Genomic DNA, 15,120 nt, shown 5'->3' with positions numbered 1-15,120 from the left:
CACACTGCTGTGTCACTGAGGTCCATTACCACTGAGCTTACACTGCACACAGTGCTGAATACATACAGGTTTGGGAAAATGCTTATTTTTAAAGATGGTTTTGAATACTTCATGTGAGCAGAATGCATTTATCATTCCCAAAAGAGGGACTGTAATATTTCATATGATTACCACCAGCACAATAGCAGTGAAAGGAACAGGCTTGAACATACGCATACAAAAGTGACTATATCCTAGGAAGAATCTGACGGGGAAAAAAAAATTAATTGCATTTATCTGTTTTGGTGACTGTTTTTTTTTTTTCCAAGACTCAGCTTTCTGATAGTCTTTTCATATGGAGCAATAGTTTATGCCATGAAAAATTACATCGTTTTCTGAATGAGCTAAGATGTTTCAGAATCCCTCAGGAAGGTGGAGGTGGTGATATGGGAGCAGGCAGCACCGAGGGGGCTTTGCCCCGCAGCGTTCAGCTGTACCTTGCAATAGGCTAGGCGGTGGCTGGTGGCGCGACGATAGTGGAGATGAGACTGGGCTGGAGATAACACTGTGCACAGACAAGCTAGAAATCAGAGTGAAGAATTCTCCTGGAGTTTGCCCTAGAGTAATTTTTTCTTGGAACATTTATTATCAGCTATGGATCCTGACCACATTTGTTTGAAAACAATTCAGTTAATATGTGCCTTGGCAGACAGTGCAAGTCCCTTTCTAACTCCAGCTGTGAATTCTGCAGAGAACACTAAGGAGGCACCTGACAGGGTCTGTTTGTGTTTGCACAGTAACACAATGTTGCTTTCTGGGTGTTAAAATAATATTTCCTGGTACCTGGGGTACTGTGTTTATCAAACAAGTATAGGGGAAAAAAAAAAGCTTACACTCTGATGTTAAAGACTGGCAGTTTTAGAAAAGGCGGTCTCCTTCAATGAACTTTTGACAGGTTTTTGTAACATCTTCCCTTTCCTAAAGCATGTGAAGCAAATAATGGGTTATTTACTGAATGGATAATTATTGGGTGATTTACTAATGGATAATTAACTGAAAAAGTGAAGGTAAGGTACCTGATGATCGCAGAAAATATTTTATTGCAAATGCTGGGTGCTCCACCACAACAAATACTGCTTTGAATCTATGACAAGAGCAAAGAAGATGCACCAAAAAGGGAAAACAAATATTTGTTTCTTCCCTCAGAAGCACTAGATTCCCCACTTTCTGATAATATCACTTTAGAAGAAAGACCTAGGTGAGTCACTGTTCAAGGACAAGCTTAAAAACCAAATAGAAGGAGCCAAGGAATATTGTAAAATCGCTGCTGTGACTGTGATAATACTTAATTCCTGGCCTGAGCTGTGGGATGCTCCTTTCTTGAGCAGTGCATCGTGCAGCACTGTGAGCTGTTTCACAGTCTGTGTTGCATTCCCAGGTCTTGCCTGATAGTCCCAGCCTGTTCGCCGCAGAAGAGCCACCTTCTTCAGCTTACTCGTCTTGCTCAAGTCCTTTCTCCCATCCCATATGTCCAAGATATTACTAAATCTGTTACTGTTTTTCCCTGCAATATTGGAAATGACTGCCCTTCTCCATGCTGGCTCAGACAGGCTCTGGAGGCCCTGGTTGTCTCCATCGCTGCCGTAGCCCCTCTCCTGCATGCCGGCTGCTTGGGGCTTTGCTGTTGGCGAGGAGGCATGCTGCTCCTCCCTGCCTTCTGCCCTGCATCAGGTTTCAGCTCCTTCGTCCCATGTCCCTGCAGAGCAACACTGCACCCTGGGACCTCTCCCCGAATGCTGGCCGGTTGCTGCTCCCTCTTTCTCCTGATCTTTGCTGCCAGCTTTTCTGTGAGGGGATTGCTGATGGAATGTTTTTTGTTTCTGACCCCCTAAATACCCATTTCTCCCTTCAGGCCTGCATACAAGCAAAAAGATGAAGGAAAGACTGTTGTTGTTTAGCTTACTAAAAAAAAAAAAAAATTAGGGTGAGGCTATATTATCAGAAAGTCTTGACTGTTTGGATACTGAGCTCTATAGGGGTCTTATCTCTTATGCCGTACTTGTACAGTGGCATAATGACAGTCTCAGCAGGCTTTTCCACCCATGCCACTACCCTGCAGAGGGCTTGGTACTCTTCCTCCCCATTTAACATGGTGTTATCTGCTCCTGTGTTGCTGCTCCTGAAAAGGGCTGATTTTTAAACTGTCATTGATGTACTTTCTCCTCAAATTTTCTCTCAACCACTAAGTTTTTTTAAAAAACCCTAAATTTAAAGAACTAGACTATAATACTTCTCAACCCAAGTCACTGGCATGTTGCATGATGATTAACTAATTAATTTCACTTTTCATTGTCAGTAAAACATGATGTTGCATGAGTACTAGTGGTGATGTATAAAATGGTGCCATCCATGTGACTTCGGCCGCAACTGCAGATGCTCGGCTCCTCCTTCAGTCGGTCCCCAGAGTGAGCAGCACTACCTACCATTCCAGTTCACTGACAGCATTTAGCAACCAGTGTGGGTCAACAGTGCATGAGGTGAACAACCACTGTGAAAAATGCACTGAACTAGATATTTTTGATGAGAGCAAATGCCCATAAAGTGAGTGGAAAAGAACCACCTTGTTTTTTTTCTCCCACAGATGCCTAAACCCCAGTTTAATGATACTTAAGGGTAAATATGCAATGTGAGGTATAGATGAAAAACAGTGGTTTGTATACATGAACCTGGAAAGCAGTAATAGCATACCACTTCTTACAGAGATTGAAATGTCCTGTGCTAACTTGATCTTTGGCAATCATCATTGCAGTCAAACGGATGCTTTTATTTTTAATTTTATCAATTACATTTATCCTATGGTAAGGACAGAGTAGAAAAAACATTTTAGGACCTCCAAAACTGTCACCAAGTTTTGTAAGAGATTTGGATTTTATAACTCTTACGGATGAAAACTTCTGTATATCCACAGTCATGTAATCACTCGTGACACGTGTAGAACTGATGCTGATTCCATTCTGTTCTTTTCCACTGTGTCACAACTGCTGTAGAGTTGATATCAATTTACCAGAAAGGCCATCCTTGGTTGTAGAAATGTTCAGGATGAAAACACGAGGAGTGATGAGGACCCACAGCAATGTGCATTTTAGCAGGAACACCTGTGGGAAGTCTGCATGTTGGCTGGAGTCAGCTGCAGTCCAGACAAGTGGTGCCATTTGTCCCTCACTACCATGAGAACTGAATAGACCTGCAAGTGTTAAAAATGAGATGTTCTTGAAGAAAGTATATAATCAATAATTAATGCAATATTTTCAGAAGTTACCCTCTATTTTTAGCTAGCATCAGCAAAGTCACAGCAAATAACAAGAATTTAGTCATGATGGTTAAAAAAAAAAAAAATACTATGAACCAGTATTTGCTATTCTTCCTTATTCAGAGCTTACTCTTCAAATTCCCATACTAAAGTGGTGGCTTAAGGCACTACTCATTGGACTAAAGGTGACATGCAATACTTGTTAACCTCTGAACAGAGGCAGGTCAACCAAACCTGGCTCCCCTGGCAGTGTTTCTGGAAAGAAAAACAAACTAAAACTCCAGATCAGAATGTTTGCAGACTTGAGGGGTTAAAAAAAACTGGATTTGAACCCGCACTTCAAACATCAGTGACTGAGCTGAGGACTGGAGCAGTGGATAGTGTATAGCCAGATCTGTGACCCTGATCTATGGACTTTGTGCGGCCAGTCTCTGCCGGGACACTTGCGCTACAGAGGTGCTGTAAAATGCAGGCAAATCGACATAGAACAGCAAGTACCATTATGAGATTGTCAGACCATTCTGCATGACAAAAACCACCAGAAGACTGGGATCTGTGTGTTTAAATACATCAAGATGTGTTTGACAAAGTCTTGGGAATAACATGTAATGATACTATCTTAAAAAATGCATGATATTAATCTTCCCAAAGCCAGGGATCACAGCACTGATCTAGTGTGCCAATGTAACTTACGAAAAGCTCTGGAAGATTTTTATCCGCTAGTGGAGTGAAGGAAAAGAGTTGACAAATGCTGCTGGTCTTTGGAGCATGCCCTTGGACCACATACAAAGTCTGATAAACCTGTCAAGAAAGGCATCTCAGAGCTAGATTTTAAGGTTTGAAGATCTCAGACTTGTTGGTCCTTGCCTTTGGTGAACAGCACAACTGGATGGATGAAAAGTAATTCAGTAACCAAAAGTGACAAAGATTTAAATAGAAGATGTATTAACAAATATGAGACAGTGTAGGGCATTACTATCCTACTTTATTGCTATCGCCTAGTTCAGCCTCAGCTTTTAAGTTACTTGTGGTTTGATTAGAGAATTGCTTAGAGACAAAAGAAATGTGGTTTGCCTGTATTTCCTGTTCTTGTCCATAATAAGTTCAATCATAAGCTCATTTGTAGAGTGCTGCTGTTAATTTTATTTAGACTTATTTGCAACCAACTGTCTAATCTTGTATTTCCAAAGTACCTTGTGTTTGTACTGTCCTGGAGATGTAGCGCAAGGAGAGGATCTGGCAGAAATAATGGGTAGAAAGGGGGGGAAAAAAAATGTTTTCATGCTTGCTTACTGTAATGCTAATACAGGAATGCACCTACCACTCCAACAACTAAGGAGATGGCAGCTATACTGAGAGAGGGGAATGTGTTCTGCATAGCAGGACACTAATTGCAGGCTGTGATTGAGACTGCAGCCCTGCTTCAGGGAGGTAGGCAAGTACAAGACCTCCACCTGCATGCTGGAAAAGGGAGGAGCCCTACAGATTGAATGTTGTGTTACTTTTGTTTTGAGGATTTGTTAATAGGAACTGTACCTCTGCTGAGATCATGTTTTCTGTCTCCCTTGGCTGATCCACTGGGACCAGTGGATCTGTTCGGGTGGTACAGACTGGCCCCTGGGAGCATCCTTTGGGAATCGTGGAGCAGTGTGCCTCTGTTGCCCTGTGCTGGGAGCAGCAGCTGAAAGATGGACTGAGTGACTTGCCCGAGGGCCACCCAAGGCTGCAGCCCCAGAGGGGACGTGGTCATCGCTGATGGACCAGCACAGTGGCTCTGTGTAGTCATTTGGTGCCTCTGGGAGCGGGATTAGGATCTCTCGCAGAGCAAGAGGGAAGGGGTGCCCTTCGCTCCTCTGCTTGGCCTGGCACCACTGGAGCAGAGTGCGGGGCTGTGCCTCAGGAGAGGGGTGGGTGGAAAATGGGGGGAGGCTTTGCTGCACCCTCCTGCTCAGCTTGTACCCGGGACCTAAAACTCCTCCTGCGAAGAGGAGAGACCGCTTGTCCCTCAGGGGCAGCGGGGGGAGCCGCCGGGGCGGCTCAGCCGGGTGCCGGCCTCCTCGCCGCCGGAGCCTGGGCGGACCTGGCTCGTCCGCGGCGGGCTATTATCTTCCCGAGTGCGTGATTTATCCGCTAAAATGAACGGTATTAAAAATGGCAAGAGACGATAGGGTGAAGGCGCGGGTGCTGCGTCCCTGCGGCTGGAAGGGGTCCGGAGGGCGCAGGGCCGACCGCTCCGCTCCCCCCCAAAGGGCCGCCCCCGCCAGGGCCGCCCTCCCCGCGCCCCAGCCCCTCCTCGCCGTCCCCCTGGCGCAGCTCCGGGGTCCCCGGCCGCAGCCGCCGGCCCCCAGCGCCGTGCCCGGCGCGGCGTTCGGCCCCGCCATCGCCCCGCTGCGGTGCGGTGGGCAGCGCGGGGGCCGGGCCGGCCGTGCCCGCGGCGGGGAGGGCTCGGGGCGGCCCCGGCCGGCACCTGCCGCGGGAGGGAGCGGAGCGGGGCGGGGTGGGGTGGGCCGGGCCGGGCCGCGCCGCCCCCGCGCCCGTCCGCCGCCGCGACGCGCAGCCCGCCCCCGGCGCGGCGGGGGTGAGGCGGGGGGCGAGCCGCCGAGTGCTGCTCCCTGGCGCTCGGAGCCCGCTCCAGCGCCCGCCCGCCGCGGCGGCGAACATGAGCGATCATGGCCGCCTTCGGGCTCCTCAGCTATGAGCACAGACCGCTCAAGCGGCCGCGCCTGGGGCCGCCCGACGTCTACCCGCAGGACCCGCGCCAGAAGGAGGTGAGACCGCCCGCGCCGCGCCGTGCCCGCGGCGCCGGGGCCCGGCCGCCAGCCCCGCGCCCGCCCCCCGCCCGCGGCGGGCCGCCGCCCTCGCCTCCCGGCCCGGCGCCTCCGCCGAAACTTTTGAGCGGCGCCGGGCGGCCGCGGAGCCGCCCGCTGACTTGCATTTTCTTGCGGCGAGGCGGGGGCGGCGGTGCCGCTCATCGTCACCTCGGCCTCGGCGCCCTCCCCGCGGCCCGGCCGGCACTCGGGCTCGCCCCTGAGGGGCGGCGGCGAGGCCAGCGGGGCAGAGGGGCCGGGCCGCCAGCCGGGCCACCTGCCGTGAGGGACGCGGGCCTGTGAGGGGCACCCCCAGCCCGTGAGGGGCGCGGACCTGTGAGGTGTACAGCCACCTGCCGTAAGGGGCGCGGACCTGTGAGGGGTACCCCCGGCCTGTGAGGGGTACCCTGCTGTGAGGGCCAGGTACCTGTACCAGGTACACAGTACCCTGCTGTGAGGGCCACCGCCAGCCCATGAGGGCCATGGGCCTGTGAGGGGTACAGCCACCTGCTATGAGGGCAACCACCAGCCCATGAGGGCCATGGGCCTGTGAGGGGTACCCCTGGCCTGTGAGGGGTACAGCCACCTGCTATGAGGGGCACCCTGGCTTGTGAGGGGTATGGGCTGCCCGGAGGGTGAGAGGTGGCACTGGCTGGGGTGACCGTGGGCCTGCTGAGCTGCCCACCCGTGTTTCTGACCTGACAGCAGGGACGCATCATTGGAGGAATGAAAGGAGTGGAGGGTTTTGGAGGTCGGGAAACGTAGCGGAAAACACAGGGTGGAGGTGAGCGGGGCTGTAGCTTGTACTCTTGTGTCAGGCTGTGGCTGTCCTGCTCCTGGGTACCACAACCAAACCCACGGACACCCACTGTCAGTCGGTGCTGGGGGTGAGCGTGTAGCTCGGGCGGGCGCTGTGACATGGCTGGCATGTCCAGCAAAGCTGTGGCGTTGGTTGTAGGCTCTCCCCGGCTTCCTAGTCTTGCTTCTGGGTCGCCAGTCCTCCGTAGGTGGGTGGAAGAAGCCTCCGGTAGGGTTTTGTGAATGGGACGTCTCCCAGCAAGGTCAACGGGTCTGTCTGAGATTTACCTAGTGTGCCGTGTTGTGACTCGTACGTGAAGCTGTGTGCTCCAGATACCTCTGTCTCCTGCGTGGTTGGTCTGAGATGTCCTGTTCTGCTGCTGCTCTGGCTGTCTTCTGTCCCGGTGAATTTGGCGCTAATAGAAGTCATCATGCTGACAATAAGGATGAGCTCCGGGTAGATGGAGCAAGTACAGCAGGACAGCCATGCAACGCTCTTCGTGCTTTCCTCTCTTCCTGGTCTGTTGTCGTTTTGTTGAGACTTCCAGAAAGGAGGCTAATTAAGGGTAATTTGTTAGTTGTTTATGAGCATTATCATCTGGTTCGCTGTGCTGGAGAGCGCTCATCGGAGAGTGGCTACTGGTCAGTGCTGGTTGAGAGGAGCTTGTACAACACGCAATAAAAGATGCATATTCAAGTTCATTACCAATCCTTTGAGACATATCTGTTTTTTGACCTCTAGCATCTTTCTGGCTTTTCACCTTTCTGCTGCTATTCATCATACTTACAAACTCGATGATTATGGTGACTAGAAATATTTCTCTAACGTGTATTTTTTATGCGTGATCATGACCAGGCTTGCAGAACTGCATCTGAACTCAGCTATGACAGTGTATGGAGATGAATTTTTAGCTCTGGACTGTTGTGTATTTTTAGCCAGGTGCTGGATTGATTCTTGCAGACACATTTATAAATATGCAGCCAGTTACAATAAGAATGGAAGTGGCAAGTGCCCAGATGGTTAATATTTAAAATATGTTACATGGGCGCATTAGTAAATAGAAAATAACTGCAACAGGCTCATTGTTATTTGCCATAAAGTAATTGATTGCAATGTGGCTTGGGGAAAGTCTTCATTCCACGTGTGTACGGGCGGTGTTACTGTGTGTTGCATGGGGCGTTGACAGGATACAGTCCTGGGGCATTCCAGCCTTTGGGTTGGTGAAGTCTGTCTATCATTTGAAAAAGGAGACAAATGTGGAGTTACAGGTCCTAGTAGAGGTGGGGATGGGCTGTCTGGTGACGTTGGTGTTGCCGACCGTCGCCTTGTGCTTTTCTAAATTCCCTCTCTGCTAGGAGCTAGCACTTCCAGGGACCCTGGGCTCGCATGCTCCAGAGCCAGCTCCTGAGCCCATTCACCTGAGCGCCAGGTGGAAATCTGCATCCTTTGCAAGGTCCCCTCATGAAAAGCTTGGGGTAACAGCCCCTGAGCATTGGCGTGTGCCCTGTGTGCAGAATGCTCTCTGCAGAAATAAGGGGGTGGCGGAAGGGAGGTCTTCAAATTGCATAGCACATAGCTTCTGCTTCAATGCAGTTACCTGCTGGAGCTGCTTTTAACACATGATACTGCTCTAAAAGAGGAAGATTAGGAGGAATTAGCTTTCCTTGTCTTTCTGTAATGTGTTTTCTTTGCAAAGCGCTGTCCAGTGTTCACATATTTTCTCTGTAGAATCAGCAATCCCTGCTGCTGATTGTGGAGCAAAAGGTAGGTTTGGAAATCCTGCCCTGGCAGGAGCGTCTGAAGGCAGGTGTTAGAATCAGCTTTTTTTTTTTTAACACTTCCAGTGCTCTAAATTGTTACGTCTTCCTAAGATGGATAAAATATAGTGCAAATTGTGTTTATTGCAAGCCAAAGACATAACGACTGAATGTACCATACCATCAGGGCCAGATCCTGATGATTTTACTGATGGGTAACGCTTTTAACTTCAGTTGAATTCAGTTTCAAAGCACAAAAAAGCACAACCGACACCATTTTATGCTGAGAAATAGCCTTCAGACAGAAAGAATTTCATTGCCTTCTCCACACATAGGGAACAGGGTTTGACCCTTCCAAGGCTCAATTCTCCAACGTCTACAATCACCAGTAGCCCAGACCACCTTCTCACCGGTAGGATGGGTATAGCAGTTGAAATTTCTGTCAGAGCGATCTCTCCAGTATTGTCCTCCTTATGTCAGGTAGGAATAGACCTGCCTTTCTGCGCCCTTCAGTATTATAAGAGACTAGTCTTCCTTCTTGCTCTCAGCATGTTTATAACATGGCCAGTATGTCATCTTCTTAGTCTCTGGCAGAAGTTGCTTCTACCTGTGGTTGGCTAATCCTTGTTCCTGACTTCTGAGCTGTTGATTTGGAGTGGATAATGCTGCTCTAAATATCATATAGAGCTTGTTTAGTAATCTATATCTGGCACAGTATTTTATACAGTCTCTTTTAGGGAGTTATTTTTTTGATCTTGTCATTCAAACCAAGCCCAACATAGCGGAAGCTGAGCATGAGTGGAAGGTTTATGCTGCAGCAGCTACACCACAGGTTGAAATCCTGGACCTTCCTGCAGAGGATTTGGGTCTCCAGGCTAATGCTATGGTTGCTCCAAGCTGCTGAAAGTAGGTGCCCTATTGTAATAAAGAAACATGAAGCAAAAGATGGAGCATGCGAGAGGATGACTGGTTAAAAAGATCTGGTTTGCTGCTTTCATGAGTTTAATATGGACTTCTTTTAAATTTGTCTTCTGAAGGAAATTTTTGAGGTTAGGGAGAAAAAGAATGCCTTTCAAAAAATTCCGTGGTTTTGACTGTCAAATAGAGTTGGTATAGCTCTATACATTGTCTGTTTGCTCAGCTTAGATGTCAGAATAAGCTGGCCAGTTCCTAGTTTTTCAAAACCTTTATACATTGTTAGCTTTCTGCTTTTCCCTTACTGGCTCGGTGCTGCAGTAAGCAAGTGTAACTGCAGTAATAAGGAAGCAGGAGAATGCTTAAGTTGAAAGAGCTCATTCCTATTCATTAAAAGCAAGTTAATATGGAATTATACAGTTCAGAACACCCAACAATGCCTCAATGCTTGATCCTAACAGTCGGTTCATTTGTTCTCGGTCTAGATTTGAGTGCCCTGACTGCAGCCGGCTGGGTAGGTGCCACAGGTGGCCTCCTCTGAACATGCTTTGCAGGAGTCACAGCTGTGATGGAGTGAAGTAACGCACGCAGACTTAAGCTGGGGTCTGACTTGTCACAGAGGTGACGATGCTCAGCTCCTGTGAACGTCGGCCTGAACTTGTCAGGCTTTCTTTCTGTGAAGATATCCATCTGTACGTGTTGTGCTCACAAACGGAGTGCTGCAGACATATTGATGGTCTTAAATATCCCACATGAAACAATTAAATTTCTGAAGCGAATTAACACAATTTGGGCCTGAATGTTCATTTGGCTATTTAAAATTGCAAAAGGGTTTTAAGCCTTGATTGGGCTCGCTTGGGGCCCTGCTTGACATTTTGAAAGGAAGCTTGACATCTCTGCGGGAGCCCAGAGGATCCAGCGTGGTGCGGCGCAGAGCGCCTCACTTAGTGACAGTGTCTGTCTGTGAGAGGGCTTGTGTCTGTCGTTAGGAGACGGCTTGCAAACCAAGCCAAGTGAAACCGGGCTTAACCCTGGTACATTCATTATTGTACAACGTAGCTGTGCTGGTGTTCTGCCTGTTTGTCCAGGAAGCTTTCCCCTCTGCTAGAGGACAGCTGTGCACTTGGAAAGTGACCCTGAGCTGTTAATGGAGCTGGCGTAAGTGAGATGTAATGAGAGCTCCTGTGAACATATAGTTAATTTGTTTGTAAAGGTATCTCTGTGCATTGTGTTCACAGATGACATGTCTTTTCATTTCTAGTTGGTGTTTGGTTATGCAACTGTGCTGTGCTCTGTGTTTAAAATTTCTGAACTACTGCTGAAGGCAGGGAGAAATCTGAGCTAATAATCTGAGCCAGACAAAACCAAAACACTGATGTGTTTGTGTTGTCAGTCCATCCGCAGCTTGTTCCTACAGTGGTGGTAGATACAGCAGTACAACATACGGTTCTTAGTTATTTTCAGCATAATGATATCTAGACAGCTTTTTTCAAAAGAGGAGAAGTTTAAAGATAACAGAACTGGGGTCATCTGTGGAAATGGCACTAATGGTAACATACATCTCCATCTGTTTGCCATTTACCTTTTATTTATTTGCTTGTAATATCTTTGATGACTTTCATCTCTGCCTTTATCTGTGTTTTCAAGGCTGTCTTGGGGATAGTGTGGGTGGAGGAGTGTTCCAGCACTTCTTGTTGATTTCATTTAAAATTCAGATGAGGCTTGCTAACTTCATAAACCCTAGAGAGCTTAGATTTCTTCTAAATACATTACTGTCTTCCGTGTTGCTCCCAAACTTTGTGAAAATACTGAAAAGCAAAATGCATTGCAAAGCGTAAGAGAAAAAAACAAATGGAAGCTTCTGGGTCACTGTTTTTGGGCAGACATGTTGCCCAAAACTAGTAATAAAGTAATCTAAAATAAAATTGTGACATTCTTAACTTTATTTTCCTTCTATTTTATTTGCTTGGTTGCACGGCAGTCACTCTTTGTTTTCATAGGTTATTTTACAGTCATCTTGGGGATTGTTCCAATATCTCACCCAGTACCAGTGGTCCGTGGACCACTTGAGCTTGTGTAGAGTACCCTTAGTGGGAAGTAACTGATGTGCTGGGGGAGGTCTGTGCCTTCCCTTCAGAGGGAGATTAAGAAAAGCAAACAAGCCAAGTTCCCATTCATCTGGTGTAGGTAAACCTCAGTCTGACGGGCGTGTGATCCTGAATAAGTGAATAAACTGCACAGCCTCCATGGAAGAATATTAACTTTGGTGAAGGTACGGAGTGAAGATAGGGAAGGATGTGGCTTGCTTAGGCAGTTATGTTCTGCATTTGTGAAGGCTCGGATATCTGTTTGCACCTAATGCTACTGACCCCACTTCTGTCTGTTCTGTGTTCTTGCTTGCCAGCTAAGCCTGCTTAAATACTGATATGCAGCAAAATGAACGTGCGTTGATAGTGTAGTAGGAGACTAGTAATGCTTCCGCTGCGAAAGTAACTCCAGAAGAAGCGGGAAAAGGGACAGATGTTTCCTTGAAATTGTTTCTGCTAGCCATGGCCTGTTTCTTATTTCAGTAGAGATTCTCAAATGGTGGTCGTGAGGCCACAAACTGAAATAAACTTCAACAAAACAATGATGCAAAAATTTTTTTGTGCTGGGAGAAGGAACACGTAGGGTTCTGGTGGTAACGAGGGGTGTGCAGCAGTGTTCTGCTGTGGAGCGATGCAGCTGGTTCCAGCGATCTGAGTGTATCTCGAGGAGAGGAGGATGCGCTGTTCTCCCTCCGCCGGTCAGGATGGCTGGTGACTGGCACCACTTTCATGAGGGAGATTTGCTCTTTCAGCAAAACAAGTGGCATCCTTATCAAGTTATGGCCTTGAAGTCTATAGTAAGGCAAACACTTAATGGGGACTGGAGGGGGTAGGAGGGGCATCGTGTTCCCCTTCGCTGAAATCCCGTGAATGTGCAAGTGCTTTGAGGGTTCAGGTGAATGCAGAGTGTGACATACTAGCATAAATACATAAATTTTCTTTATAAAAACATGCTTCTCAGAATGATTTGACTTCTAAAATTGTCATTTCATTTTTTGCCCTTAAAACACTCTTTGCAGGATGAACTCACTGCAGTGAATGTAAAGCAAGGCTTCAGTAATCAACCTGCCTTCTCTGGAGATGAGCATGGATCTGCTAGAAATATTGTCATTAATGCTTCAAAGGTAAGACAGGGCTTTGTGGTCTGAGTATACTCATTGAAATTGGAACCAAGCCGGCAGTGGTTGTGCTTGGTTCTTGACTGCTTTGCTTTCTCGTTGGAAGTCTTCGTATTAAAGTTAGTTACAGAACTAATATAAGAATGCTGAGCTGTGTTTCTGCTACCTAGTGTTATCAGTCGTCAGAGGAAAACATGGATGCCAAGAACAAAACATAACTAGCATACTTCGTTGTAGAAGAGACATTCATTTTTGCTCCTGTTCTTTTATTTGCTTCACTTACAAAGACAGTAGTGACTCCTTCCCTGAAAGTTCCTAGTGTTTACACATCTTTAAATTGCTTTGGTTTTGTATCTGTTTCATCAGGCCGTTTTATGCCAGGAGAAACTGGTCCCTGCGGTCCAGGTCTCTTGAAAATATATTCTTGGATTGTTTAGTGAGATTTAACTTAGCTCTCCTGTGGGTTTTTTTTTTTTTTTGAGAGTCAAAGAGGTGTGAGATATAAAAGAGCAATAAAAATAACTAAAATATTAGTTACTGTCCTCCAAATTGATAATAATAGCTTTTTAGAAAAAAACCCCATCCTGTATTTCTTTGAGGGATCTGTCCAGATTCATGTACTCTCTTTTTTTTTTTTTTTCCCCCCCCTTCCCTGTTGGGAAAGCATGAAGAAATATTTTTGAAGGAGAATGTTATCAAGAAGCTTATAGAAATGTTTTCAGACAAAGTAATTTTCTGCTGCTTGACTTTTAAAATATCTAACTTTTTACAGCTTATTGGAAAATGTGAATTTACTTATACAGTGATGCTCTTTTATTTTAGCAGGAGAAGAGATACAAGTAAATGACAGGGTTGCTCGTTTTGAAATGTTAAAGGTTTTCCTGTTACATTGTTCTAATTTTGTTTTCTAGAATTGCTACCTGCAGGCACTTTCTGTCTTATATTCTAATTATTTGTGTTTTGACTATTGAACATAACTGTTCGAAAAATAAACCAGAAATTCACAAGGAAGTGCTTATAGTTATTTGAAAGATTTAAGTGTAGAATTACCAAAATAAGTTCAGTATCTCCTAAAAGCTTTTTATCGATTTTAAAATTACCCAACTATGAATATATTTATTAGAAAATCAAACATTTTATTCTTACTGACAGGCCTAAAAATTAATTTCTATTGTAGTAATTTTGAAAAGCAGATAAGCTTACATGGGAAGTAAAACGTCTGTTGGGCTTTTTTCTGCTGTTTTGGGATTGAAAGTACTGGGGAAGCAAATCTTACAAAGTTTTTCATTCTGGAGGTATTGAGTGGTAGTGGAGGTGTTTTGAATAGAAGTCAGAACACTTCCTGCCTTATCCGAATCTTTGAAGTTTTGCCTGCTGTAACTGATGATGGAAAGACAATGGATGCGGTTCTTGTGACAGTGGAGTTTGCTCTAAATAGAAGTGTAAAGCGTGTATTTACACACTTCATGGTATAGTAAAGTGTAGAAGGGGAGGAATGTTCTGAGACACTCTTAGAATACACTGAATCAGGGCCTAAATCTGAGGCATCTGTTGGAGGGATGTGGCTCTGGGCATTCACCATGACCCGTCGTGAATGGCAGCTCCATCTCTGAGGCCTGGTCGTCTTTGGCTTGGTTTTGCTGACCCGCAGCTTCTATAATGATAATGCAGAAGTGTTGTACGGGTGCTTAATATCATGAATCCCCATCTCCTAGCTGCAGGGAATTACAGAGTAATCTTATTAGATTGATAGCCTGGACTAGAGCGATGACTACATCTATTCAGATGGAAATCCATTGTGCGTTAATGTACGATAGATGCTTGCTTACCGGGTTGTCACGTACGTTTTGCTTTTTTTTCCCCCACCAGATTGGCGCTTACTTTAGCAGCATATTAGCGGAAAAGCTAAAACTTAACACTTTCCAAGACACAGGAAAGAAGAAACCACAAGTAAATGCCAAAGACAACTACTGGCTGGTTACTGCTCGGTCTCAGAGTGCAATTCACAACTGGTTCACGGATTTAGCAGGAAGTAAACCACTGACTCTTTTAGCAAAAAAGGTATCAAAATACTCCTTCCTCTCTTTCTTGGATATTGGATTGTACTGAATTGGGCTATAAGAATAGGGCAGTATTTCTGAACATGCTGGATGTGGAGTGGTGCTGGAGGCAGCTGCTGCTCTGCAGCATATTCCCTCTCTGCAAGGTGGGTGCCTGGTCAAAGGGGAACTTTGATCTAGCTGGTAAAAAGTTCCTTTGAATGACATGTTTATCTTGTTGACAGCCAGATTCTTTGCCTGTACGCTTCACTTCAATGGTCTCTTTCTCAAGCAAAGGAACAGTTTACA

The 15,120-nt window shown here is 46.4% G+C and overlaps 1 protein-coding gene across 6 annotated transcripts in view; it reads left to right on the top strand.

The window, feature by feature from the left end:
* The window catches only part of MED12L (mediator complex subunit 12L), a 177,710-nt gene that overhangs the window by 13,363 nt on the left and 149,227 nt on the right, over positions 1 to 15,120 (top strand). For 4 of the 6 annotated variants that reach the window (XR_015700795.1, XM_087740804.1, XM_087740802.1 and 1 more), the window contains exons 1-3: positions 5,863 to 6,057; positions 12,674 to 12,778; positions 14,642 to 14,833. Coding sequence is in view for 4 of the 6 variants with exons in the window: in XM_087740804.1 (XP_087596930.1) it covers positions 5,959 to 6,057; positions 12,674 to 12,778; positions 14,642 to 14,833 (396 nt within the window). In the remaining 2 variants the exon portion in view is untranslated. Of the gene's footprint in view, positions 1 to 5,862; positions 6,058 to 12,673; positions 12,779 to 14,641; positions 14,834 to 15,120 lie in introns of those variants that run through there. The other 2 variants (XM_087740803.1, XM_087740806.1) reach the window with 2 other exon arrangements.

The sequence above is a fragment of the Nipponia nippon genome, unplaced genomic scaffold (assembly GCF_047370975.1).
Source record: "Nipponia nippon isolate SJK-2023a ecotype South Korea unplaced genomic scaffold, ASM4737097v1 scaffold_7, whole genome shotgun sequence".
Lineage (NCBI taxonomy): Eukaryota > Metazoa > Chordata > Aves > Pelecaniformes > Threskiornithidae > Nipponia > Nipponia nippon.
The sequence above is the reverse complement of the archived record's forward strand: the minus strand, read 5'-3'. Positions and strand labels throughout refer to the sequence as shown.